At 38.1% G+C, this 26,993-nt stretch overlaps 1 protein-coding gene across 1 annotated transcript in view; it reads left to right on the top strand.

Moving 5' to 3' along the window:
* LOC101740212 (uncharacterized) overlaps window positions 1–26,993 on the top strand; it is a 59,592-nt gene that overhangs the window by 14,247 nt on the left and 18,352 nt on the right. Inside the window, exons 2-4 of the mRNA XM_038016859.2 lie at window positions 2,500–2,635; window positions 9,661–9,960; window positions 10,601–10,762. Of these exons, the coding sequence (XP_037872787.1) occupies window positions 2,500–2,635; window positions 9,661–9,960; window positions 10,601–10,762 (598 nt within the window). The remainder of the gene's footprint in view (window positions 1–2,499; window positions 2,636–9,660; window positions 9,961–10,600; window positions 10,763–26,993) is intronic.

Here is a 26,993-nt window from a genome sequence, read left to right as displayed (position 1 = left end):
CAACGGCTGCCCCACCCTTCAAACCGAAACGCATTACTGCTGCACGGCAGAAATAGGCGGGGTGAGCTCACCTACCGGTCCGCGCGAAGTTGAAATAGCCCATAAGGCTATGAACGAATAGGTAGGAAAGAAAAAGAAAGAATTTACATGCCCCCAAAATTTGTAAGTAACATAAGGCTCACTGATGCTGCTGCGGTCTTTACCATTCATAAACATTTGAATTTAGAAAATTACTTTTCACAAAAATAAGAGCTTTGATATAAGTATAACGAAGCATGCCTTTTATTTCACTCTCAAAATATCGAAGAATGTGGCACGTCAGGCTATCTAATAAGGAATGCTCAGACGAAAGATATTAAACGTAAATTAAAATAAACTAAGCCTCGTTAAGTTTCCGCTTCCGAAAGACAACTGCAAATAAATTTATGTCATGAATTTAAGTTCGATCGACTAATAGGGGTCCTAATTAGCAGGACCGCACAAGTTGGTATTGAAGTCATGAGTATCTATGGCAATAACCATTCAGTTTTATTTATTTATAGCTACAGTTTATTAGCGAGTGATTGTTTGAACGATCTAGCCTTAGGATTTCAAAAATGTTTTATTTTTGCTTTTATTAATTGTAAATTCGTATAGTAGACCGACTCGCGCGCGCAATGTTTATACGTTTTTTTTTGATGAGCAATTCGTCATGTTTTCGGAAGTTTGGAAAAACTACCGCAAAATCCTTAAGTGAGTTCTAGACTGTTCACGGAAATGAAGACAGGCCTCAATTGTGATTATTCCAAGCTCATAAACCTCATAAAATCGTGTTAGAAAAATTATAGTTAATTAAAGTAAATTGACATTTAGTGGCTAACGTAACGCTCTTAATGTCAAAGAGGGTAAACCAAGGTAACATAAGCAGACAACAGTGTTCGTGAACCCGTATTCTTGTCTCCCTACTGCAAGTAGCCTTTAGAAACTATTCTGGCCTCACCCGATGTAAGTTCGAAGGTCTCAGAATAGTTACAACGGCTGCCCCACCCTTCAAGCCGAAACGCATTACTGAGAAATAGGCAGGGCGGTGGCACCTACCCGTGCGGACTCACAGGTCCTACCACCAGTAATTACGCAAATTATAATTTTGCGGGTCCGATTTTTATTACACAATGTTATTCCTTCCCCGAGGAAGTCGATCCTGAACATTTGTTAAGTACGTATTTCATTAGAAAAATTGGTACCCGACCCGCCTGCGGGATTCGAACATCGTTCCACCGCTAGATACGAATGCACCGGACGTCTTATCCTTTAGGCTACGACGACTTCGAATTCGAGAAGTAGGTAATACCAAAGGTACATTTCAGTTAATGAAGGCAAGAATTCCACAAAACCTCGGCGGGCCGGCGCGGCGCACATCTCCTTGATGTAACACCGCAGCAGCCGGTGAAAGCAATGACGTGCCACTTACACCTGTCAGTCGGAACTACTTGAGATTCAAACAAAATGTTTGACACAATAAATATAAGCAGCGAGGGCGACCGCGGAATCCGCTGCACGTTTTCACTTTTTAGCATCTAATTTAGTGGAACAACATTGAAATATTTCGTTTAAGCGTTAAAATACTGGTGGTAGGCCTTCTTGTGAGTCCGCACGGGTAGGTACCACCACCCCGCCTATTTCTGCCGTGAAGCAGTAATGCGTTTCGGTTTGAAGGGTGGGGTAGCCGTTGTAACTATACTGAGATTTTAAAATTTATATCTCAAGGTGGGTGGCGCATTTACGTTGTAGATGTCTATGGGCTCCAGTAACCACTTAACACCAGGTGGGATGTGAGATCGTCCATCCAACTAAGCAATAAAAAAAAGAAAAAGAAAAACCGACCTCGAATACAAAAAAAAAGATATACCAACACAAATTAATATACACTAAAAACAATAATCATCGAAATCGGTTGGCGTGATATTGAGTTATTGAGTTTATTCAGCTATTTGTCGCGCACGTACTTAATGCAAATTTAAAACTTATATGGTTTTCTCATGGATACCACTTTATCAGAAGTGGACTAAATTTCTAATAAAAAAATAATCATCAAAATCGATTCAGCCGGTCAAAAGTTATGAGGTAACAAACATAAAAAAAACATAGTCGAAATAACAACCTTCGCCTTTTTTGAAGTCGGCTAAAAGCGCTCTACATATTATATTTTTCGCCACATCCCTACAGCACTGCACAAAATTTAATCAGGTACCATGATTAGAACGAAGATACAAATATAATTCTAAAGAAATTTATTTTAAATAAACCAGTCTATTCTTAAAATAGCCTCCTCTCACTCCTCTGTCTGAGTGTGTTGACTTAAAAACTGGAAAATATATTGTTACGAAGTAATATCTCGGTTATAAGTATCTCGTAACCAAAGACCTTTTAAAACCATATTTATTCAATGCCATTTCAAATCGCATCCCTGTAACCCCGTTTATGAAATGAAGTCACATGTAAATGTTGATTTGTCCACAGGAGTCCGTTACTGACGGCTTTTTTGGCGTTGTCCTTGCTGTGCTTAGCATGCGGCAACAGTGCTGCAGTGCTAGCGGCCACTGGGCTACAACGCGACACGATGCGAGCACAGCCCGTGGAACCCGCTAGCTTTGAGGTTAGTATTTAATTTTCTATTTTGTGTGTCCCTCGTATTGGCGAACTCTGCGTGTGACAACTTGCGCTCAGGTTCTCAGACCCCAGTTTGTCACTTTGGTTCCTCTACCTATTCGGTGATAGCCTAACTATTCCAGCTACGTTAAAGCTGTTAGGTGACCACCTTGAGATCTAATTTCTAAGGTCTCAAGTATATAGTTACAACGGCTGCCTCACCCTTCAAACCGAAACGCATTACTGCTTCATGGAAGAAATAGGCGGGGTGTTCGTACCTACCCTTGAACATTAATAATTAATATTGTACATAATACGCAGCTAGTATCAATGTACACGAGTCTTTACGTAAATGCAACTAAAATCAAAACATTCGCAACAATACGAAATGTCGGATTAGCAACTGTTTTTGTTAGCGCTATTTAACTGTACAAACAGTTTACATCTTTTTATAGGTATTTAGATCAGCGATTGCCAAAGTTCAGATTCAAATTTTTAAGTGATTTCTAAAATTAAATAATATTGGGTCTTAAGTATTTACCTTAATTAACTTAGTATCGATGAATAACAAAATTGAATCAAGTCATAACGAAAAAAATATCCTTGTCACTACAGCTGCTAACAATGCATACTCGTAAACATAAACATATTTAAATTCTCAAAGTACACCACCATAGAATCGAGGGAGTAGCAGCAACCAACCAAATAGGCACTGATTAAAAAGTTTGGGAGCCAGTGATCGCAAAGCCAGTGCTACGGATTACTGTTATATGGAAACTCGCTCGTTCAGCTGTCTCTCCTTGTTTCAGCTAGCATGCGGTCTAGAATATTCTTCATAATATAGTGTATATGTATAGTATTAACTACGATCGATTACGACCGATATTCAATTTCTTTACTTCTTTTTTTTATTGCTTAGGTGGATGAGCTCACACGGCCCACCTGGTTTTAATCACTTCATTTCCCGATATTGGTGCTAAGTTTTTTCTGTATTTCTCTTTGAATAAATAGGAACTGCATCTAACACCTTTGAAAGTGGTTCATGAAATCTGGTCCACGGTCTTGTCTATATGTGATATCTCAATGATTGTAAGATTAAATCTGCTTCCAGGGAGGTTGGTAGATTCAAGTTGTGATACGGCTATAGCAGAATTTAAAAAGTATAGTGCTCCACACATATAATAAGACCAACACAAAATGGCGCAGACATAATTTTACTAAATGTAATTTTTACTGATTATAGCGTCCAATCACACTATTACTTGTCATAATTACGATCTTATGAACGTTATTGGAGAAATTAATTGAAGAGAAATTCTCGCATCGCCTATCGAAGCATGCGAACAATAATAATAATTGCTATTATAGCAATTATTTTTTGGCCATTGTGGAGGCAGTAATGAAAACACTTATTTAATACTTAAACTATTGTTAGTTTTGTTAGGAGTTCATTTTATTACACTTTAAAGTAATATTTGATATTACGATTATAAAAAAATACTTGGTATTTACGAATTGCTGTTTCTCATTAGACATTAAAGTGAGATCGTAATGTAAATGCCGCCACCCACCTTGAGACAAGCGTGCGAAGAGTCAATTGTACTGTAAAATCTATCTTCTATCTTCTTGTTCTCTATATATAAAAATGAATTGCTGTTCGTTAGTCTCGCTAAAACTCGAGAACGGCTGGACCGATTTGGCTAATTTTGGTCTTGAATTATTTGTGGAAGTCCAGAGAAGGTTTAAAAGGTAGATAAATATGAAAATACTCAGAATTAAATAAAAATAACAATTTTGTTTTTCCTTTGATGTGTCCCCCGTCGGATGGATTCCTTTTGTTTGTTTCATGTTTATTTTATACAAAGTTTAGGTCTTTTATTAATCGATTGAGGCACTACGAAGTCTGCCGGGTCAGCTAGTAGCAATTAAAAATCCTAAATCAAGCTTCAAGCTGTGAGGCAAGAAATTAGTTGATACCTTATTTTATTGACCACTGGTAGTAGGTGACATTTCGTATCACTCACGATGGCGCCGCGGGTAACTCTATCGAATCTCTAATTATTATCTTCGTTACGGTTCTTAGCGGATCGTCGGTGATTCTTTTTATTGCCTTAATGTTAAGTCGGCATAGAGCAATGTATGGACGTAAACATGTCCTTAAACCAATTTCTATATTGATGAGAGACGGAAAGTGAATCTCTCCAATAAGGTTCGAAATAATAAAAAAATCAATGAGTTACAACGGCCCGCCGATGTGCGCTGTACGATAACATGGGAACGTAGTTTTACGAATATTTACTGCACGAAGTTCAAAGTTGAAGGTTGATAAGTTTTAAATTTTTTTTTTTCTTGTCTAAGCATCGTATCTATAGTTCGTATTCTGATGTGACTCTTGTCCTCGGAGGCTGTCGTAGTGCCCCTATGGAATAGTGAAGTCGTCGTAGCCTAAGAGATAAGACGTCCAGTGCATTCGTGTTGAGCGATGCACCGGTGTTCGAATCCTAGGCGGGTACCAATTTTTCTAATGAAATACGTACTCAACAAATGTTCACGATTGACTTCCACGGTGAAGAAATAACATCGTGTAATAAAAATGAAACCCGCAAAATTATAATTTGCGTAATTACTGGTGGTAGGACCTCTAGTGAGTCCTCGAGGGTAGGTATCACTGCCCTGCCTATTTCTGCCGTGAAGCAGTAATGCGTTTCGGTTTATAGGGTGGGGCAGCCGTTGTAACTATATACTGAGACCTTAGAACTTATATCTCAAGATGGGTGGCGCATTTACGTCATAGATGTCTATGGGCTCCAGTAACTACTTAACACCAGGTGGGCTGTGAGCTCGTCCACCCATCAGGCATTAAAAAAAAAACTTAGTTACTTTGGCATTACGCAAAATTTTTGCCGCGACTTCATTTAAGTAGAAAGCGAAAAAAAATTTTAATAATAGAACAATTTTTTCAATCGGATCAGTAGTTCCTGAGATTAGCGCGCTCAAACAAACAAACTCTTCAGCTTTATAATATTGGTATAGATTGAACATTTAACTATAGATTTGGTTTGATATTTTTGATGTTAAACACATCAGTCACGTTAAGGGCATGTGAACTGAAGATGTGTTTCGTAATTATTCGAGATCTTGTTTGGCCTCCGTTCATCACACACACGCACACACACATACATAAATACATACCCGTAAAGCTAATATATTGAGTAATAAAACATAAAGTACCTGATGGGTCATAAGAAAAATGCATATTTGATGTTAGTTTGATGTTTGATGTTAGTTTTGCAATTCGCGCGCAAGGTCCCTCGAAGTCGTTGATAAGATTACATTCAGTATGTAAATTTCATTTGATGGCCACGTAGTATTTCAGGCGTTTTTTTTTTTGTTCAGAAGGAATCTGTGCGCATTTTATGACATATAGTTTTATAATAAATATTGTTTAAGTAAAATGTGGAATTAATTATGTATTTTAATTTCCTAATCAATTTATTGAATGAGTGTTGCTAAAATTAAATACTTTTATTAGATTCACACAATTACAAACTGGGTTAAAGTTGCCCAAACTTGAGAAGATTGTCTATCCTTGGAGGGGGGCTTTACCAGAGCAGAGGTTCTTGCAAGTGCAAATAGTACCTAATATTATTCAACAAACATATTTATTAGTTAATTAATCGGATAGATCACATTGATTTCATTTGCTTTTGTAAGTCACTTGTATGAAATAAAAGGCTTTTTAAAGTTTTTTATAATTACTTATTATTATTATTTTTTATATGGGTGGACGAGCTCACAGTCCACCTGGTGTAAATTGGTTACTGGAGCCCATAGACATCTACAACGTAATTGCGCCACCCACATTGAGTACTGTAAAAACGGAGACCTTAGAACTCATATCTCAGAGTGTAGATGTCTATGGGCTCGGGTAACCATTTAACACCACGTGGGCCGGGAGCTGGTCCCCCCAACCAAGAAAAATAAATGAATAACAGAGTAATACACATTCATAATACTTCTAGATAATACTAATGTTGTTAATCTGTACTGCATCTACAAGTGTGTTCAGGTCTTTGACCGCGCTACGGTACATAGGTTAAATTTCGTTTATTATATTATTAATACGCTTTTATTAGCTTCAGACGTATGTGTGTCAGTATGTATGTATGTAACGGAATCTTTGAACATGATTTTGACCCCCTTCAAAGCGTCGGATTAACTGGAAATTTGGTATACTTATTAAGGACCGATGACAATATAATATTAAAAATAATAATTGAAAAAAATGAAATTCAACTAAAAAATGAAAAATAAATAATAGTTTAAAAAAACTAACAAAATACGCTTTTATAGAATTAAAATTTATTTTCTATTTTTAGTTGGATTTTCTATAAAAGCGTATTTTGTTAATTTTTTTAAACTACTATTTTTTTTCTACAACAATCAACGTTAGACAGATTAATATGTCGCGTTGTCGGTTCGAAGAAATAACGTTTTTATCATTGTTTGAATCTCTCAAAAATTCTTTCTGCGAACAAAGATTATAATCACTTTATTGCGAGAGAACGTGCATTGCATTGTTTTAAATTTTTTGATCGCATTAAATCTTCTGTTTAGCTTAAGTACTCGGTTTTGTTAAAGAAAATTAATTGTATTGTGCTGGACGTTACAAGCATGCCCGTGCGTACTATCCCGCTGGTGGTAGGACCTCTTATGAGTCCGCACGGGTAGGTACCACCACCCTGCCTATTTCTGCCGTGAAGCAGTAATGCGTTTCGGTTTGAAGGGTGGGGCAGCCGTTGTTACTATACTTGAGACCTTAGAACTCAAATCTCAAGGTGGGTGGCGCATTTACGTCCTAGATGTCTATGGGCTCCAGTAACCACTTAACACCAGGTGGGCTGTGAGTTCGTCCACCCATTTAAACAATAAAAAAATATATATATGGGCCGCTAAACTAAGATATTTGTTTGAAGGGTAGGATGGTAGGACAACCGTCATATCTACGTAGTTGAGACCCCAGTTCTATCTTTCAAGGCAGCTGTATCCATATTGAGGTCACTTATAACTGTTAAGCATCATAAAGGCGTTGAGATTGAATATCTTCTCAAACAGACAATAAAAAAACAAACGTTAAAATTACTGTATCACAGATATCGTAAAGTGTTTACAACATAAGAAATTACGGATGAGCCACCATGTTAACTAAATAGAAATTTGGGTTTTTCCTAGTGAACACATCTCGACATGTGTTATCTATACTAAAATTATAAACAGGAAAGATTAGTTTGTATTGAATAGGCTCCGAAACTACTGAACCGATTTGAAAAATTCTTTCAATGTTTGGAAGCTACACTATCACCGAGTGACATATTATATTATTTTTAAAAAAAATTAGGGATCCTTACTAAAACTCCAGTAATGTAACCTAAGGTGTAAAAGAATTATTGATTCGATAACTATTGATGATAGATTAAAATAATGTACTATGACTTTTCAGAACACATTATCGTTTTGATAGTGTCGACACAGCATATTTATGTCCAACTATTATATAATAGTTATGCCACAAAAAGTGATCATTTATTGAAAAAAATAAAACAACGTCAGATATCGTTTACAGGGAAGCTCTGACTCAATGAACTCAATGGCTTATGTTTTGTGTGTATGACCTTTTTACGGAAATTAGAAAAATAATATAAAAATAATAATACAAGATATTAAAAAAATCATTTAAATAAATAAAAAATAATATTCAAACTATCTTTATAATTTTCGTTTCTTAGTAACCTGACGCAACTTTGATGTGCGTGTGTATTATAATTTTGAAATTAAAATGATAAAAGGGGTACGATGCGATGGATGCAAGGAAGGTCAAATGACGTCTAAAATCAAAATGCTGTCTGTCAAAAGATTCTGATACTTTCCGGGCTCTAGTACAAAACTAGCACAGTTATACGTAATCTATGCACCCGGGCTTCAAGCACTCACAAATAATCGATCTTAAACATGCGTGAGAAAATTACACAACACCTTTACAATGTGCCTATCGCTGCATTTACTGGGCCAATGTCAACTGCCTTCAAATTTAACTAATTCATTGATTAATGTACAGTAGTGGGCTTTGTGCTTGTTTAGCAAATATACATACGTACATTCAGGTCTGCGCTTCGAAGGGTTGATAGCTTTATCTCGTGTAAAGATCGAATAAACCACAAGATACAGAAGATCCCTCCTATCAGCATACTGCGCTGTACCTTTTAATTTAATAGATAAACCAACGAGCTCACGCGCCACAAGGTTTTAAATAACCAGCTGAACCATTATCTCTTGTCGAGAACCTTTCGCTCCTTCCAGTCTAATCATAAAAACTTCCACTTCCTGGATGAAGCGAGCGGTGGCACTCACTTGCTGTATATATATATATATTTGCATAGATGGCTCGACGAGCTCACAGCAGGTGTTAAGTGGTTACTGGAGCCCATAGACATCTACAACGTAAATGCGCCACCCACCTTGAGATATAAGTTCCAAGGTCTCAAGTATAGTTACAACGGCTGCCCCACCTTTCAAACCGAAACGTATTACTGCTTCACGGCAGAAATAGGCAGGGTGGTGGTACTTGCCCATGCGGACTCACAAGAGGCCACCAGTAATTACGCAAATTATAGTTTTTGTGGGTTTGATTTTTATTACACGCTGTTATTCCTTCACCGTGGAAGCCGATCGTGAATATTTGTTAAGCACATATTATTTCATTAGAAAAATTGGTACCTGCCTGCGGAATTAGAACACCAGTGCATCGCTCGATACGAATGCACCGGACGTCTTATCCTTTAGGCCACAACGACTTATTTATTTATTTAAGGATTACCGACAGGGTTTACAGTAAGACATAAAATAACATTGACATGTATAGAGCAATTGATAACTGCAACTCTAATTATAGGCAATCACAGCATGCATTAATTACATAATATAAAATTAATTAATAATAATTATAAAATTAACCATCCGTTTTTCATTTCCCAGGATGAAATGCAAGCATGGACGCCAGTTCTGACCAACATAGCGTTGCTGATCATCGCAACAGCACACTGTTTGATCAGCATCGTCAGTATCTACCACTTGTCTAAGAGGATATGTCCCTGCTTCCGCCCGAAGCAACCCTTCGACCATAACCAATTCGATCCCACTTTTAAAGGAGGTCAGCCGTTTGTGGTTACAGTAGACGAAGCCAAAAAGACTCAAGACGTGGAGAGAAATAAGAACCACGAACTATGTAAGGAGTTGGAGATAAAACTTCAGGGAGAGACATTAAAGAAAAAGAAGGTTAGGCATTCTTACATAAGAACCATACTTTACTTATGACTGATCACAAGATTCTTGTAGTATTTTTGTAACAGTAGTTTGTCATAACAGCTAGCACCTATGTATGTATAGTTCATAAAGTTAAGATGTAACACAAAGGATCCTCAAGAATTTAAACATTTATCTGCCAATTATTTAAGCATAGCCGTTAACAAAGCTGGATATAAAACTCATATCGAGGGTTGAAAGGATATTTTGGTTTAAGCCACACTTCGCTTAATACGCGACATTTTGTAATTAAAGGTGCGTTTTATTTGTAATTAGCAGCAATATTACAATATTAAATTAAAATTATATATTATTATAAACTATTAAAATAACTGAAGATGTTTTTTCTTTTATGATATTTTTTCCAAATTTCAAACTAAATGGCGACCTGTAAATTTGTCGAAAATGTTGCTCAAACCAAATAGGTCTCCACCGCCCGATATATGTGTGAGGTTAGGATAAACTGAAGGATCTCCTGACCTGTTGCAATTTCCGTGGTTATAGCTATTTGTCCAACACTGGCTGAAGCTAAGACGCGCGGAATATCTGACACTAAAATCATGATTAGATCTCATCAGCTTTTCAATATTGGCAACTTTTTTTTGTCCAAAAGGACGAGACTCAGGAGTTTGGGAGTGCGAACAGCAAAGAGAAATTGGTGACGCACTGGCTGGGTCAAGGAGCAGCGACGACGGGGCGGACACGACACGGCGTTCGCAAACAGAGAAACAAACACCCCCCCGTGGTCCTCCTGCCTGCCCACCCCGCCAGCACCGTGAGTCTTCATCATACACATCTTCACTACATAGTATAAAACAAAGTCGCTTTCTCTGTCCCTATATCTGTCTGTCCCTATGTATGCTTAAATCTTTAAAACTACGCAACGGATTTTGATGCGGTTTTTTTAACAGATAGAGTGATTGAAGAGGAAGGTTTATATGGATAATAACATCCATTAAATAGTGGAGAAATCAATAATAAATTACAGTTTCCGAAGCGAAGCGAGGGCGGGTCGCTAGTAGTACATAATACTAAATTTTAACACAAGAAAATCGAAGGATAATACAATCCTACCGCAACCGGAGCCAAGTTCATCCATACTACCTGGAGCCACTGCGTTCATCCACAGTGCGTGTCCAGAGATTTTTTATGCCACGTACCATCCGGCTTTGGAATGAGCTCCCCTTCACGGTGCTTCCCGAGCGCTACGACATGTTCTCCTTCAAATGAGGCTTGTGGAGAGTACTTAACGGTTGGCAGCGGCTTGTCTCTGCCCTTGGCATTACTGAAGTCCATGGGCGACAGTAACCAATCACGATCAGGTGGGCCGTATGCTCGTTTGCCTACAAGAGCAATAAAATATAATACAACCAAGTGAGAACCTCCTCCCTTTTTGTAGTCGGTTAAAAAGAGTAGCCATAATGTGTTATGCATGCCATTTCTCAACAGATATACTGTACATACTTAATTAACTTTGGGAAAATGCTATGCCACTTGCTTATTTCAACACATTAATTTTTAAGTTCAAACAACACATATCACCAAGCCTATCACCTCATCTATTGACTGATATGCAAATGAAGCCGGTGCATACCATATATTAACTGTTGAACATGATAAAAATCGATAACCAGTTATAATCGTGACAAGTTGGTTTATATCTATTGCTAAAGAGTAATTGTGTGATATGTTCCGCATTCTTTAACATTTCCTATGTTAAAGATATGTAGTTGTTCGTAAATCACGAATAATACAAACGTTTGAATGTACGGTGAAACGGTGGCTTTCAATTGTTCAATTCTTACACTAATTAAAATTAAAATAAATAATTGTTTTTAATCATGTCTGTTCGTTGAAAGAAAAATACTTATGTCCTTGTTCGTACCTCTTTGAACGAACAGTCCTAGGCGGGTCGTGTTGCGAGTCGGCGCGGGTAGGTATTCTGCATTCAGAATTTGATGCGGACAGCCGCTGTATCAGTGCAATTGATAGAACGGCCTAAACTAGGAGTACGTTGACCCCTAACATCGACTGCACCCATTATAAATCATGCTACATTGCGTGTAGTTAAAAGTTTTCAATTACACCGGCTTGTCGTACATCTATACTAATATTATAAAGAGGAAAGATTTGTTTGTTTGTTTGTTTCGAATAGGCTCCGAAACTACTGGACCGATTTGAAAAATTCTTTTTCTATTAGAAGCCGACATTGTCCCTGATGAACATAGGCTACATTTAAAAAAAAAAAAAATTTTTATTTTTTTTGTTTCACGTGTGTTTTAATGTTTCCGAAGCGAAGCGAGGGCGGGTCGCTAGTCTAATATAATAATAATACTCGATATTTTTTTTAATATATATTAAAAGCGGGCTCTTTTCATTGTGTTATTTTATATTCGTTAATTCCACGATTTATATCCCGATTTGAAAAATCAAATGTAGTGCAAAAATTGAGACCTTAGAACTCATGTCTTCAAGTGGGCAATTTACGTGGTAGACGTCTATGGATTTCTGGAAAACTGGGCCGTGGGTTCATCCACCAATTTAAGCAACAAAAAAATATATTTGAAGTCCAAACACATCCCACGTTATATGTCAAACAAAACGGCAATAAAACGGCACGGTTTTTTTCTCGCAACATCGCACCTTTAGTTTGTTTAGCAGCATTCGCACGCCAGAAGTGGATTAGGAGCGCCGTATTCTGGTCTCAGTGGTGCTGGGAACAGCTTGTATCACACAGTGAAAGAATACGACCTAATATTTGATAATATCATCACGTACCATACCAGACACGCTTTTATCCGGCTTCGTTCGCCACGCTCTCATAACTGGCGTTGATTGAAGACCTCGTGGATGGATAATAAACATTTCTTTCTGGTACGTTTTCTACGTACACGAGGGGCGGTCACGGTCACAATTCAATCGATTTGTTTTTCTATTGCTTAGACGGGTGGACGAGCTCACAGCCCACCTGGTGGTTAAGTGGTTACTGGAGCCCATAGACATCTACAACGTAAATGCGCCACCCACCTTGAGATAAGTTCTAAGATCTCAAGTATAGTTACAACGGCTGCCCCACGCTTCAAGCCGAAACGCATTACTGCTTCACAACAGAAATAGGTAGGGTGGTGGTATCTACCCGTGCGGACTCACAAGAGGTCCTACCAACAGTAAAGTACCTATTCGCTGATAGCCTAAGAGGTTATTAGGGCAGCTGTTAACAAATCACACTCCTCTTGGCTGAGCCCTTGCTCGCCCACCTGTCCTGGCGAAACTGGAAAGGCCTCCAGGCCACCAGCAATCCTTCAATCACAAAAAAAAAGATGGACATTCACATTGTATCCGTGGATTTAACTCGAGAGATTTCCGGCTTTAACTGGAGGAGCGACAATCATGTCCACACTCGAACATCAAATTCAAATATTGTGTATCAAATAAATAAATAACTAATGTCTAAATTGTGCTTCTTTAATGAAGTTCGCCGATAAATATAATGTTATTATGATTCCATTGCGTGACCGATATTTTCATTATTGTATTATAATAGTGATCATATTTCTTTTTAGCGCGATACTTTCATCACTTTTTGTTGGTTTGGCCGCAGTGAACCGAAACATTTCGACTTGCGTCAAAAGTAGGCCTTTGTTAATAATAATTACGTTTCGACTCTATTTTTCCATATTATTTATATGAAAAAAATTTAGTTTCTAAATAAATATTGTTACAGAAAAACATAATATTATGTAAAATTTAATTTCAAATATTCGATACGCCAATTTTTTTTATTTATTGCTTATATGGTTGGACGAGCTCACAGCCCAAAGTGGTTACTGGAGCCCATAGACATCTACAACGTAAAGCGCCACCCACCTTGAGATATAAGTTCTAAGGTCTCACGTATAGTTACAAAATTAGAACGAGAATAACTTGTTAATGATTTTCAAATAAAAAAATATGCATTTTTTTCATATAGGTATGCAATTATAAAAACAATGTTTGTTGCTGAGAATAACATTTTAAATCTTTCAAGGAAAATGAATGTATTTAGTGCCAATGAAGTTAAATGGAATTTTCGTTTCTAAACCAAATACCGTAGTTACAAGTTCTCTAAAACTAAGTCAGGCAAAGAAAATAATAAATGTTTTATGTAATTTTTAATCTTTGCATTGTTTTGTATCGCGTGTGTGCATCGCGTGCGTTCATTCGCTACCTCACCGTTTACCGTTCACAAAACTACTGCGTTTTTCTACGCTTTTATTGTATTTTGACTTCCTATGTTTGTTTGCTTCTTATGAAACGCTTCAACGACACTAGATCTGATTCGAATTCGATAATGTCACAATTCGAAAATCAGCTGCAAGCGATTGTAGTTTTTAAAGCTAATCGATACAAGGATATTTTTAAAGTGAGGTTGGGTGAGATTATCATTAAAATGTATTGGCCATCATACAACGCAAGATGTTTGACAGATGCTTGAATCTCGCTTATGACATTTTCAAGATAAGCTTGCGTATATACAAGTATCAAACAACAACATTCAGACTCTCGGTCTACCGACTGGTGGTAGGACCTCTTGTGAGTCCGCACGGTACTATCACCCCGCCTATTTCTGCCGTGAAGTAGTAATGCGTTTCGATTTTAAGGGTAGGGCAGCCGTTGTAACTATATTGAGATCTTAGAACTTATATCTCAAGGTGGATGGCGTATTTACGTTATATATGTCTATGGGCTCCAGTAACCACTTAACACCAGGTGGGCCGTGAGCTCGTCCACCCATGTAAGCAAAAAAAAAACCGAGCAATATCACCCGCTCGGTGTAATCTTTCCTCTGTCATTATACTCCACAATTGCTTAGTGTCAAGCTACGAATTTACACGGGCTGTATCGCATTAATCTCCGACTGGCTGTTGTCTGACATTCTTATTGCCATAGACAGGAAGCTCACCATCCAATTGTTAATTAAGTTGTCGTTGGAGTTCACGGCGTAAATATCGGTGGCAGCGTGAACGAAAGGCGGAACACTTAGCTGAATTCCGAGAACGTATGATCACTTTTCTGCAGAAATAGATGAGTGTTTGGCGGCGACCCTTGCGGGCTCACGACCCACCCCTCCTCCGGTACAATTACAATGCCCTTGTCGGTAATAACCAGCTCACTAATAACACTGATACAAACTTTTCTTCCGTTTCAAATCTCACAGTAAATTGTCTTTAAATCACTGTACTTAATAGAACAAAATGTGTTCAGAACATGTAAAATGTTTTGCAATTATCTGTGGAATAACCGGGTTTTGTTAGAGATGTGTTTAGTTTATTAAATCCGTATATTAAGAAAAGTAACGATTTCATGATAAGAAAAAGGCTGTGATCTGCGAGAATTGGTAAACATATTTTTTTTATTACATTGCGTAGTTGTCGTGGCCTAAAAGTTAAGACGCCCGGTGTATACAAATCGAGCGATACAACTGAGCCGGGGTTCGAATCTCGCAGGCGGGTAAAAATTTTTGTAATGAAATACTTACTTGACTTACGTGAAGGAATGACGTCGAGAAATATAAATCAAACCCACAAAAATTGTAATTGTCGTAATTACTATACAATTGAGACATAGACCTCAAGTCTCAAAAAGGATAGCTTCACATTGTGATTTACATATATGGAGTCGTGTAACCACTTAACGTTAGGTGGGCCGCGATACCGTTCACCCTATACGAAAAAAAAAAAATAAGATACCACTGGACCACGGGTGCGGATGCCGTTCAACTTTGAGGAGATAAAGTCGCACTGTCTGACATGAAGGTTCGGTAATAAGGTGCGTTAAGGTCGAGCCACACCTGTCCGCGAGGCGAACGCACTCGCGGTATTCATGCCAAGGATCTCTAACTATTGACAGCATTAATTTCTTTTATAGCTTTTGCTTGCGGCTTCAGTCGTTTTAAGCGCTATATATTCGTGTTTTACTTGTTACACATTCAACTCATGTTTGTATTGATATCGATGTCATTAACAATGTCGATTGCTAACAGTAAAGTCATGTAAGTAGGATACGCGATTCCCAGTGAAAATAATATTCTTTGACCTCGAATCATTAGGGGTAAAAAAAATTTTTTTTTTCTCCTACCTATGCTGACAGCCTTGAGAGGCTATTTCAGCTTCGCCCTAACGTTTGTAGGTGAGCTCGCGGGGCTCAAACCGGAGAGTTGCTAACACTGACCCTAGCAAGAGCAGTGCTTCGCAGAATCTACCACCGGATCGGAAACGCGACCCACTGAGAAGATCCGGCGAGAAACTCAGTGGGCTGTGTCTGTTGGTTAATTCGCTCGTCGAAGGGGGGTAAAAAGTGGTGAGCTCTTCTCCTTAAATACATATCACTTTACATTTTTTAAGACACGTTGGCCTAACCTAATGATTGATACCGTGATATACTTCATTGAATAACATATAATGTTTGTAGAAAACAATAAATAGTTTATTTGAAGAAAGCCGACGCACATTTCCACATAATAATATGTATATAATAATATGTACATGTATACGGAGCAAAAATCGTAATTGCATTTGGTTATGTGCTGGTAATAACCACCTTTGGTAATTTTAATTCTAATTATGTATAATTCGTTTGTCGCAATAAAGCATTGTGTAATAAGAATGTTCAGTCAAAACTGTGCTTTAGTCAAAAGAATTCTTTAGCATATTTCTACATTGGTATGTTTACACGACAATTGCTTTTTCGATTATTTGGCGGCGGCCTGACTCCTATGCTGATGTCCACAAGTAACGTTAAATACTTACCATAATACGAGGGCATATATGATTGTGTGCCTAAATAAAAGAGATCAGTTTTTTTCAAACTTTTCGAAGACTTTACTAGGCTGTCAGAAACAACGGTTTTCATAGAATACTAAGATTTTTCAAACATGCTTATTAGTGTCACAGGCTCCATCTATCTTTAGAACAATAATTTAACTGATGTAGTCCTTAAGTACATATTTTGAAATCATGTTGTAACAATTTGACATTTCAGACAAAAAAATAAAGCTAGCCTTTTAAGTTTAAACAAGCAATTTTTATATATATCGGAAACTATTTTATCTAACTATTTTACTAGTTTTTTTAACGTTATCTATATTTTCTATCATAGGTATGTTTCCTTATTCCCTGTCGTTCTTTACTTTCTTAACTCATTCATTCTTTACATCGTCAACAATTACTCTCAAAAGTGTATGCTGTCTCTAAATTAATATAATTTTGTTAAATATTCATGAATTTCATCTGCGTAATATAATGAACACATTCGAAGCATAATTATGATGATTCAGAAAGAAATAAACCATCACTTTATTACATAAGACATGTAATTATGTTAACACAACGCCCTCGTCGTAAGATGTCCATCAAAAAAGTATATCTGGTAATCGATGATTTAACATTTGACGCAGGGCTGATCTCAATGAGCTGTATGTCTGACAATCAAAATAGTAGGTTTATTTGACTCGTAAAGTGTTTCAAGCCCGCACAAGAAAAACCATTCAAATAGGTATTAGGCTGCCGGTGAATACCTATATAAAGTTAAGCCCTTACAAGAAAAAAAAAACAAATAGGTATTAGGCTACCGGTGAATACCTATATAAAGTTTTTTTTCCTACTTATTCACCGGTAGCCTAAGAGGCTATTCCAGCAACGTGCGGACGAGTAGGTGAGCTCACGGACTCAACCTGAGAGAATTTCCTAAGACTAACCTAACGTAACCGAGAGCTACATACAATAATTTAGACACAGGATCACATTTTTCACTAATTGACTCTCGTTGTAAACTTTCACGAGACCAGTGACCTGTTTCTAATAAGCTGCTATGAAACGACGCCTTAGAGAATCGGGATGAACTGGCAGGATTCTTGGGAAAGGGACGTCAGTGGTGGAAAATAAAGAAAAACATCTTGTTACATTTTTTCGTAACTGGCATTTTATTTTCATTTCGCATTTAACATTTATGAAGAGAAATGTACATTAGGCTCGGAATACAAAATTAGAACATAAAAATTCATAAAGAAAACGCAAAAACTTAATAATGAAAACTAATTTTACAGTTTAATCTTGCGTGTTTATGCTCAATATAAACAAAACAATATAATTAATATACAGAAGAAGAACATGTTTTAATTATGTTTACGGATCGCGAAATCGAAGTTTCCAGATCGTCATGGCATGTTCCTCTTCAAATGGGGTTTGAAAAGAGATCTATGTAGTATAAACAGCTTCTTAAACTCTCAACATTCCTAATGTCGATGAGCGTTGGTTACGACTCACCATCAGCTGGGCCAAATTCTTCCTTCCCTCCTGAAGGCTCCCTTCGTAGGCAATAAGAAACCTTTAATTTTTTCATGAAACGAATCTTAGTATAGGCAGCCCTCAGATAACTCACAGCATGTCCGAGTGCAGTGGGAACCCCAGCAATTACCACTTTCACCACGCCCGTGGCTATCCACGTGGAAACAGCCTATTACAGCGGCTGACACCTAAACGCTTCAACCGCCTGAGGCTGCGTTCGTAACAAAGCGTTGCTATAAACAAAATCCTTTGATAATGGTTCTTGATGAGAAATCATATTTCAATACAACCGTCTGCCACACAATTGACAGTGTCATTGTCGGCAACAACTGATTTAAATTACGGTTTTAGTTAACCTGGAAATGTGAGTACTTATGCAGTGAAGTCGTCGTGGCCTAAAGGATAAGACGTCCGGTGCATTCGTGTTGAGCGATGCACCGGCGTTCGAATCTCAGGCGGGTACCAATTTTTCTAATGAAATACGTACTCAACTAATGTTCACGATTGACTTCTACGGTGAAGGAATAACATTGTGTAATAAAACTCAAACCCGCAAAATTATAATTTCCGTAATTACTGGTGGTAGGACCTCTTGTGAGTCCGCGCGGGTAGCAGTAATGCGTTTCGGTTTGAAGGACGGGGTAGCCGTTGTAAGTAACTATACATGAATACTATAGAACTTATATCTCAAGGTGGGTGGCCATTTACGTTGTAAATGTCTGTCACCAGGTGGGCTGTGAGCTCGTCCACTCATCTAAGCAATAAAAAAAAATAAAAAAAGTCTTATTTCCGGATAAATGTTCGTTGGAAACTAAAACAGTTAAAACCGGATTATAAAGGTCATGATAAAATTCCCATAATTATATTTAAATTTAAAATATCGTATTCTTCTTATTATACTTGTTGGTATTCCATATAATATATTTAGTGTTCATTCTTTTCTGAGTATAAATTAAACTAGACGTAAAAAAGCATTATATGAGTCGACTATTATCAAAACCGGCAATGTGACTTTTGGACAATTATTGGTAAATCAGAAAAACGAATTATTGACTTTGTATTCCATTGGCAGTCACAAAACTCTTCTGAACGACATCTTAGATAAATAACAGGTTAAGTATTAACCTTTATTTAATGCAGGTTTTGAACCGTATTCTTTGAAGGAGACGATTATATTCAAATCAATCTGTATTGACATATCAATAACATTTTTTTGTCCAAACGCACAGATTGCCACCTTTGATAATAGACGACTCATATGATGGTAAGCGTTTAATTGAAATGTAGACAAATAGCAATTTAGCACTCTGTTACGGAAAATGTTAAAAAATTATACCACATTATTATATTCTACGATACTATAAGTCTTATAAAGCCAGTTTGGTGCCACGGTCCAAGGCTAAGACGTTCCGAATTAAATATTTTTTTTTGTTAAAATCAAGCAGTCCCAAACCACGTGACAACAGAACTAGAGAAATCTGTAAAAATTTGGCCTATTTCAAAGAGTACGTATGACCCACCTCGTGTGAACCCTTCGCAGCAGATATAGCAGAACAGGAGCTCCAACTTGTGCAAGCTCATAAAATGCCAAACCACTAGCGCTAAATACGCTTTTGCTATTAGAAGAATTCGACAAGAAAATAAGATGAGAATAGAACCGGTACTGACGTAAGATAAGGAGGTAGCAACAGGCCAAGTAGCTATGGAAGACCCGGGTCACAAACACATTTATCTTTTGAGTAAAACACAGAGTATTATCATTTCAGAAGATTTTGTAGTAAATAATAATCGAAAAGAGCATTGACCCCATATCGAGAAAGTTCGCTGTCAGGGTGACCACGCATCACAGTACGATCGGACAGTCCGAGCAACTGAATAATTCTGCATAACATGTTTTATTCATCTTACATTGTGACGTCTGTCTTTTTCAAAAATCTCAAGGAGCACTTTGAAGCGTTCGATCAAAACGTCAAGCGCTTGCTTGTTTGTGCCTTGAATTAGAATAATCCATTGGATTTAATTCAATGCTGTTTTTCTTACTGATTATCGATAAGTTACATTGGTCGAAACTTCCCAGTAGCCATTTAAATTAAAAACCAACAGTGATTGTTTCTAAAATCATAATCCTCGATTAGCTTTATCGTTTTCCAACAAACCATTGTCACTAGAATCCACAACTGTTTTTTTGCCTTCAATTGATTGGCGCGGCTCATAACAACGAATGGCGTGAAGAGACCTTTACCTCAATCATATGTCTTTGTCATTATCTACTGTTGATGTGAAACAAAAAACATGTTTAATTGTTTATTGTTGCATAAAAGTTTATGTGTTTCATACAAGCACAGAATTGTTTAGAGTTTTCAATTGTCAATGTACTCATAAACACATTAAGTCGAATTATAATGTATAAAAGCTCTTCTGTTTATTCTATTATTATTATTATTTCGTATTCTCTTCTCTTCGACCACAACATGTAAACATCGCGGTAAAAATTTAGTGAGATGAACGGAAACATTCACACTGAGTAAGTGTTTCTCAATTGATTATCTGTACATATAAATAAAATTGGATTGTCTGTTTATAATATTGAAATAACCGCTTTTTACTACATGCATATGAATATATATACGATACATACACCAAAATAACATTTTATACAATTTTTGTCTGTCTTTGTGTCTGTTTGTTCCGGCTAATCTCTGAAATGGCTGGACCGATTTTGACGGGACTTTCACTGATAGGTAGCTGATGATATAAGGAGTAACTTAGGCTTTACTTTTTTAGACTAGCTTCGCCCCGCGGCGTCACCCGCGGTACGACGGGACATAACATCGCGGGACTCAGCTATCAATAATAAAATTTAATGTTTCCGAAGCGAAGCGAGGGCGGGTCGCTAGTTTTTAATGTATCTGATGATTTAGATGAAATATTCAAACGTAAGCTCTAGATTGCTTTACGGTGACACCTAATAGGCACGTGTTTTGTTAATAGGTAGTTTGACGATACAGGCCCGTGGAAGCTCGCAGTACGCCATATACAACTTACTAGTATCGATGGCCATTGGTCGACCTTCCACCGTCCAAATAAAAGTTATATTAGTGATTGGATTTTGCAACATCCTGTATGTAGATACAGATCTTGACAAATTAAATATTGACGTGTTTCCTCTCTCAAGGGGTATCGGTTAAGTGTTGATATTATAACATAGGTAAAGCACTTTGTCGCTTTTGTGAACTCAGTTCCAACAATTAGGCTTTTCAATTTTAATGACTTTAACAATACATAGAATACAATATCCCATCTTATGATTGCAAATTTACTCAGCGTAATTACAATAATAGTGAAACACGGAAGAAAATAATCATAATGTTTTATTTTATTTGGACAAACATGATTTTAAAACAATAGCGTTTTACAATGTTCCGAAGGCGTGATGTGATCGCATCTCTGTCCCCGTTCGCAAAGGTTCTGTCATTGCGCGGACGTATTAATTATGATATAATTAATTGTGGCGGCAACAGTTTCTTGTTCAATCTATATATTAATACGTGAAGCAAAAACTTTGTATCCCTTTTTACGAAAATTGCGCGGACGGAGGAGTATGAAAATTTCCACACTTATAGAGAATACAGAGAAGAAGTGCACAGTGCTATTTTTTTTTAAATAATGAATAAAATATACATTAAATCAATAAAGAAAACATTACACACACTACATACCATGCATTTGACGCACACACGCATGCATACTATTTATTGTCAAACTTTTGTTCTTGACGTCTGTTGTCAAATTGAGAATTGATTAAATATTGTTTGTCTTTGTTAATATTTTTTATAGTGTAGTCTTGGCGAAATTTGTGATTATAGAAGTATAAAATACAATCTTAATACTGTACAAACTTAAAATTCAAATTAATTATAGTCGAATTTCGACTACTGCGGGACCTCTAGTTTCGGTAATTTTACGAAAGTGTAACTTATTTTCGAGGCTGAGGCTCTCGTACGTATCGTTTGATCTCGGAATTTTATTTCTAATCTTTATCTAGTGATCGTTCCATTCGTTTTTGATCTGCGACGTCTCGACAAATGAAATAAGTTCTGATGGTCACACTTGACTAAGATTTAATGTTGTCACTGTTTTATTTATAAATCGCGCCGGTCGCCCTTCGACGCTCGTAAATTAATCTTTACGCGATTTAATCAGTCAATTTATCAGTGATGGTTATAATAATAACTACAACTACTTTTATACAAACAAATGCAATGGAAGGTTTTAATTTATTATAAAAAAAAGAACACAACATTCCTAACCTAAAAGTACATGTTATTATCCGCAACATGCTTCGTCAAAAAGTACAGTACTTACTTTTTATCAGTTAGATCCTTTTTAACTTACCGGATCCCTGGATCCTAAAGACGTTTATTCTGTTAGATAGCGTTTCATCAATTACAAAATGAAAGTTTGATGATGAGACACTACTACCGCTACTGCGCTGGCTCTATGGCCCCACTATAGATCTTGGCCTCCGCTGGCGCTGCTCGCGTCACTCGTGCAAAGGTGACAGGACACCTTACCAGTTCGGCAATTGAAGCTTTACGGCGTCAGATCAGCGGAACTTGGGCCTCCTCACGGGACGGGTTTCTCCTGTTCCATTCGCACTTATTAAGCTATGATTTTAAGGTGATACTCAAAAGCGATGGTACCCAAATATCTGATGGACTGTAACTGTAATTAGACTGGTGGTAGGACCTCTTGTAAGTCTGCGCGGGTAGGTACCGCCGCCCTGCCTATTTCTGCCGTAAAGCGGTAATGTGTTTTTTCGGTTTGAATGGTCGGGCAGCCGTTGTAACTATACTGAGACCTTAGAACTTATATCTCAAGGTGGGTGGCGCATTTACGTTGTAGATGTCGATGGGCTCCAGTAACCACTTAAACACCTGTGAGCTCGTCCAACCATCTAAAAATAAAAAATAAAAAAAATAAACTTTGCAAGTCAGTTGAGACGTGCCGATGACAATAAAAGGTACCTGAACCGGGATATAAGCAATTAGCAGAATATAGAAATGCCTTAGTTAAAAAATAATAAGAAACTGTTTAGTTTTAGAAAATATTACCGAGAACGTTTAACAAGCTTCCGTAAAAGCTTATTACGAAGCTTTCTAGTTGCACAAAAAAATGCATTCGTCAAATCAAGTTCCCGACTGTGTAGGGCTGTGGAGATGTTAAATTAAACTTTTGTAATTCTGAGAATTACAAAAGTGTACATACAACAGAATAAATGTAACGTATTTTTTTAAATTTAAATTTCGATATTTTCCTATCATGATTTGTTTTAGTAAAAGACCGAAAATTTACAGAAAATATCATTACATCTTTCAGCTACAGACTCGATCACAATTCCTCAGGGTCTTTCGGTTTGTTGCTTGCATATCCATCGACATTAATGATCTAACTAACTTTCTATTTACAAGTATTTTACTAGTATTCATAACATGTCTAATCTATGACTTTTGGTCTGCAATTGAAAAAATCATATTCATTGAATCTAAAGTATGAAGCTTTCGATCAAAGGGGTCACCGTCTAGAATCTAGATATACAGAATATGCTCGCTCATCAAACATTCCATCCTGGGAAAGCATGCATGCAGAGAGCAAAACTACCCTGGTATTACTGAATTTTAAAATTGCGTAAATAATACAAAAATCAGAAAAAATGATCCGCCAAATCGGTTTGGCTAAAGACTTGAGGAACGACGCGTTACCCAAACACAAGATTGGGGATGAAAAAAGAAGAAAACATCTGTGACCACGTCTGACGCAACTCAACCGAAACTTTGAAGGATCATGAAGCAGATTTAAATGTTAAAAATGAGATAGTAATTAGATTTCAATCCCGATTAATTTGCGTCTTAACTGAAATTCAATCAAAAGGCTCTCACCATATAGTATTAACCTTTCAAAACATATCGACCTTAAAAAAATATACCAATACATTTTAGTCCGGATTGCCAGCCCTGCCCGGTGGTTTCCAACAGGTCGCGCGTGCCATGCCAACCGGATGCTTTCAGTTTCGACGCAGTGAGAGTTTCCCGATCGCTCACATGTTGTCGAAGAACACGGAATTCCTTACACATAAGGAGAACTATTGAATTTCGAATGTTAAATGATTCAATAACACGAGATTTATTGGAGATTTTTAATTTGATTTGATTTGATACCAACCTAAGCACACACTAAATGCTCCACTTCGATAAAGCGGCACGACACGAGAACCCTCTCATCGTGTACGCCGGTAACTACATTCCCGATCCTGCAGACAGAATGGAAAGCAGTCGACGTCGCCCCAAACACGTCATTTCGGATCCTCCCGATCTACTACTGGTGCTTTTAGGTACCTCAAGCATCGGTCATCGTTCTCGTCAAACCCGTCGCTTGCGACGAAGGGCTCGACGAGTAAATTAACCCTCAGACACAGCCCACTGAGTTTCTCGCTGGACCTTCTTAGTGGGTCGCGTTTCCAATCCGGTGGTAGATTTTGCACAGCACGGCTCTTGCTAGGGTTCGTGTTAGCAACGTCGTCAGGTTTGAGCCCCGTGAGCTCACCTACTAGTTAAGGTTACATTGATATAACCTCTCAAGGCTCTCAAATTAGGTAGAAAAAAAAAAAACTAAATCCTAACACAATTACAGGTACCAACTGTATGCATTGGTGAAACAAGCATGTTGGACTGTAGTACTAAAGTGAACAACAAATAAGCCAAATAATAACTGCAGATGTTTTAGAAATACCACAGGCAACGTTACGGTGTGATCAGCTTCCGTAACCGCTCAGCGCTGGGGTCAAGAATTCGGCGACATCTTTCTCTCCCTATTTGACTAAAAGATGTACAAGTTTATTTTCATCCCGACGTCAGTATATTAGGCCAACGTGATGAAACTATTGCCATCGATCAATTGATATGTTTGCAAAATTTGCAGTTTAATTGGAAGTGTTGAAGTTGATGAAAATTACGTTAAAAGATTATGTTATACAGATAGATAGCTAACAAAAGCGCGCTTAAATTATAAGAAAATGTACATTTTTCCTTGTGCAAAGTTGAAAGTGAACGCATGTTATTGCAATCTGCGGAGTAACCGCGCGAAACCCGGCGACGCTACTGTGCGCGCTGACGCAACGTATCAACTCATATTTCATCTTTACAGTTCACTAGAAGTGAATTTAAACCTGATGATTATCTTCTAAGTCTCGATATTCTAAAGAAATAGAGAATACGATCAAAAATCAGATTTTGACGTTGAGTATGAATTTGGTAGTCTTTTTTTTTATTGCTTAAATGGTTGGATGAGCTCACAGCCCACCTGGTGTTAAGTGGTTACTGGAGCACATAGACATCTACAACGTAAATGCGCCACCCACCTTGAGATATAAGTTCTAAGGTCTCTCAGTATAGTTACAACGGCTGCCGCACCCTTCAAACCGAAACGCATTACTGCTTCACGGCAGAAATAGGCAGGGTGATGGTACCTACCCGTGCGGACTCACAAGAGGTCCTACCACCAGTAAAAACCAGTACCACCACCACCAGTACCAGTCTCGGTGAGAGGTGTGATGTGTGGTGGCAGTCGCGTAATGACTAGGAGCTCCAATAAAATCGGGTGGGTCGTGAGCTCGTTCACATATCTACGCGATTAAAGAACGGCGATATCAATCACGAACAACTTACGGTAGCCGCTGACAACAGCTAATAAATAATACAAGCTACTAATTGTGTAAACAACAATTGCTTACGTAATTAGTACATCTTTACTTTTAATTATTTATAAGAGAGAATGTCGAAACAGAAAAATATCTAGAAATTTCTGTATTTTTAAGAGTAATCAATATTTTAATTTACAACGTTGTCTAAAGGGTTTTTTTTTTTTTTTTTTTTTTTTTTTTTTCTTTTTTTTTTTTTTTGTCAGGAGGAAATCGCCGGACTCCCACCCTCCACTGGGGATGGAGGGTGGGGCATGTCGGAGTCGAACCGACTAAAACCTCCTGTCGCTCAACAACCAACGTCCAACCCTCGCATGAGACAGAACTCATGAAGAGGCAAGGGGAGGAGAGTGAAGCGTTTAGTGCGGAGCACATCTCTCCCATCACCCTCCCCCTCGGGACGCCGGGCCAGCGATTGTCGGCGCCACGACCACCAGCCCTCTCGGTCGGCAGGCTGTCCGAAGCCCGCCTAGATGGCGCCGGTTTGAATTGGTTATCCTACGAAATACCCCGCTGGGTCAGAACCAGCGTGGCTCGAGGATAGCCGGCCTTCCATCACCCGGATGCTCTTGCGTAAAACGCGTGCAGAGCAGCTTGCACGTCGTCTTCTTAGGCCCCCTTCGCCGGGCCCCAGACCGACATATGAGGGGGACCCGAAACACTTAGAGGGCCAGGGCTAGGGCGAGATCCGCCTCCCTGGCCCCCGCTCGACGGCGGCGGGCTTGTGCGTCTCTCACGCGCCCCGCCGCCTCCTTCTGCGAGATGGTGCACTCGCAGAAGTCGAGCATCGCCTTCCACGACTCGTCGTTGCCGAGCATCGATGCCACAACACTCGGCAACGACAAGTCGTTTCCTATTTTTGCGACAAGGACACGGCGCCACCCCTCCCATGCGGGGCAGGCAACGAGCGTGTGCTCCGCCGTGTC

This window comes from Bombyx mori, chromosome 17, assembly GCF_030269925.1.
Source record: "Bombyx mori chromosome 17, ASM3026992v2".
Taxonomy (NCBI): Eukaryota; Metazoa; Arthropoda; class Insecta; order Lepidoptera; family Bombycidae; genus Bombyx; species Bombyx mori.
Note: the sequence above shows the minus strand (reverse complement) of the source record. Positions and strands in the feature narration are given on the sequence as shown.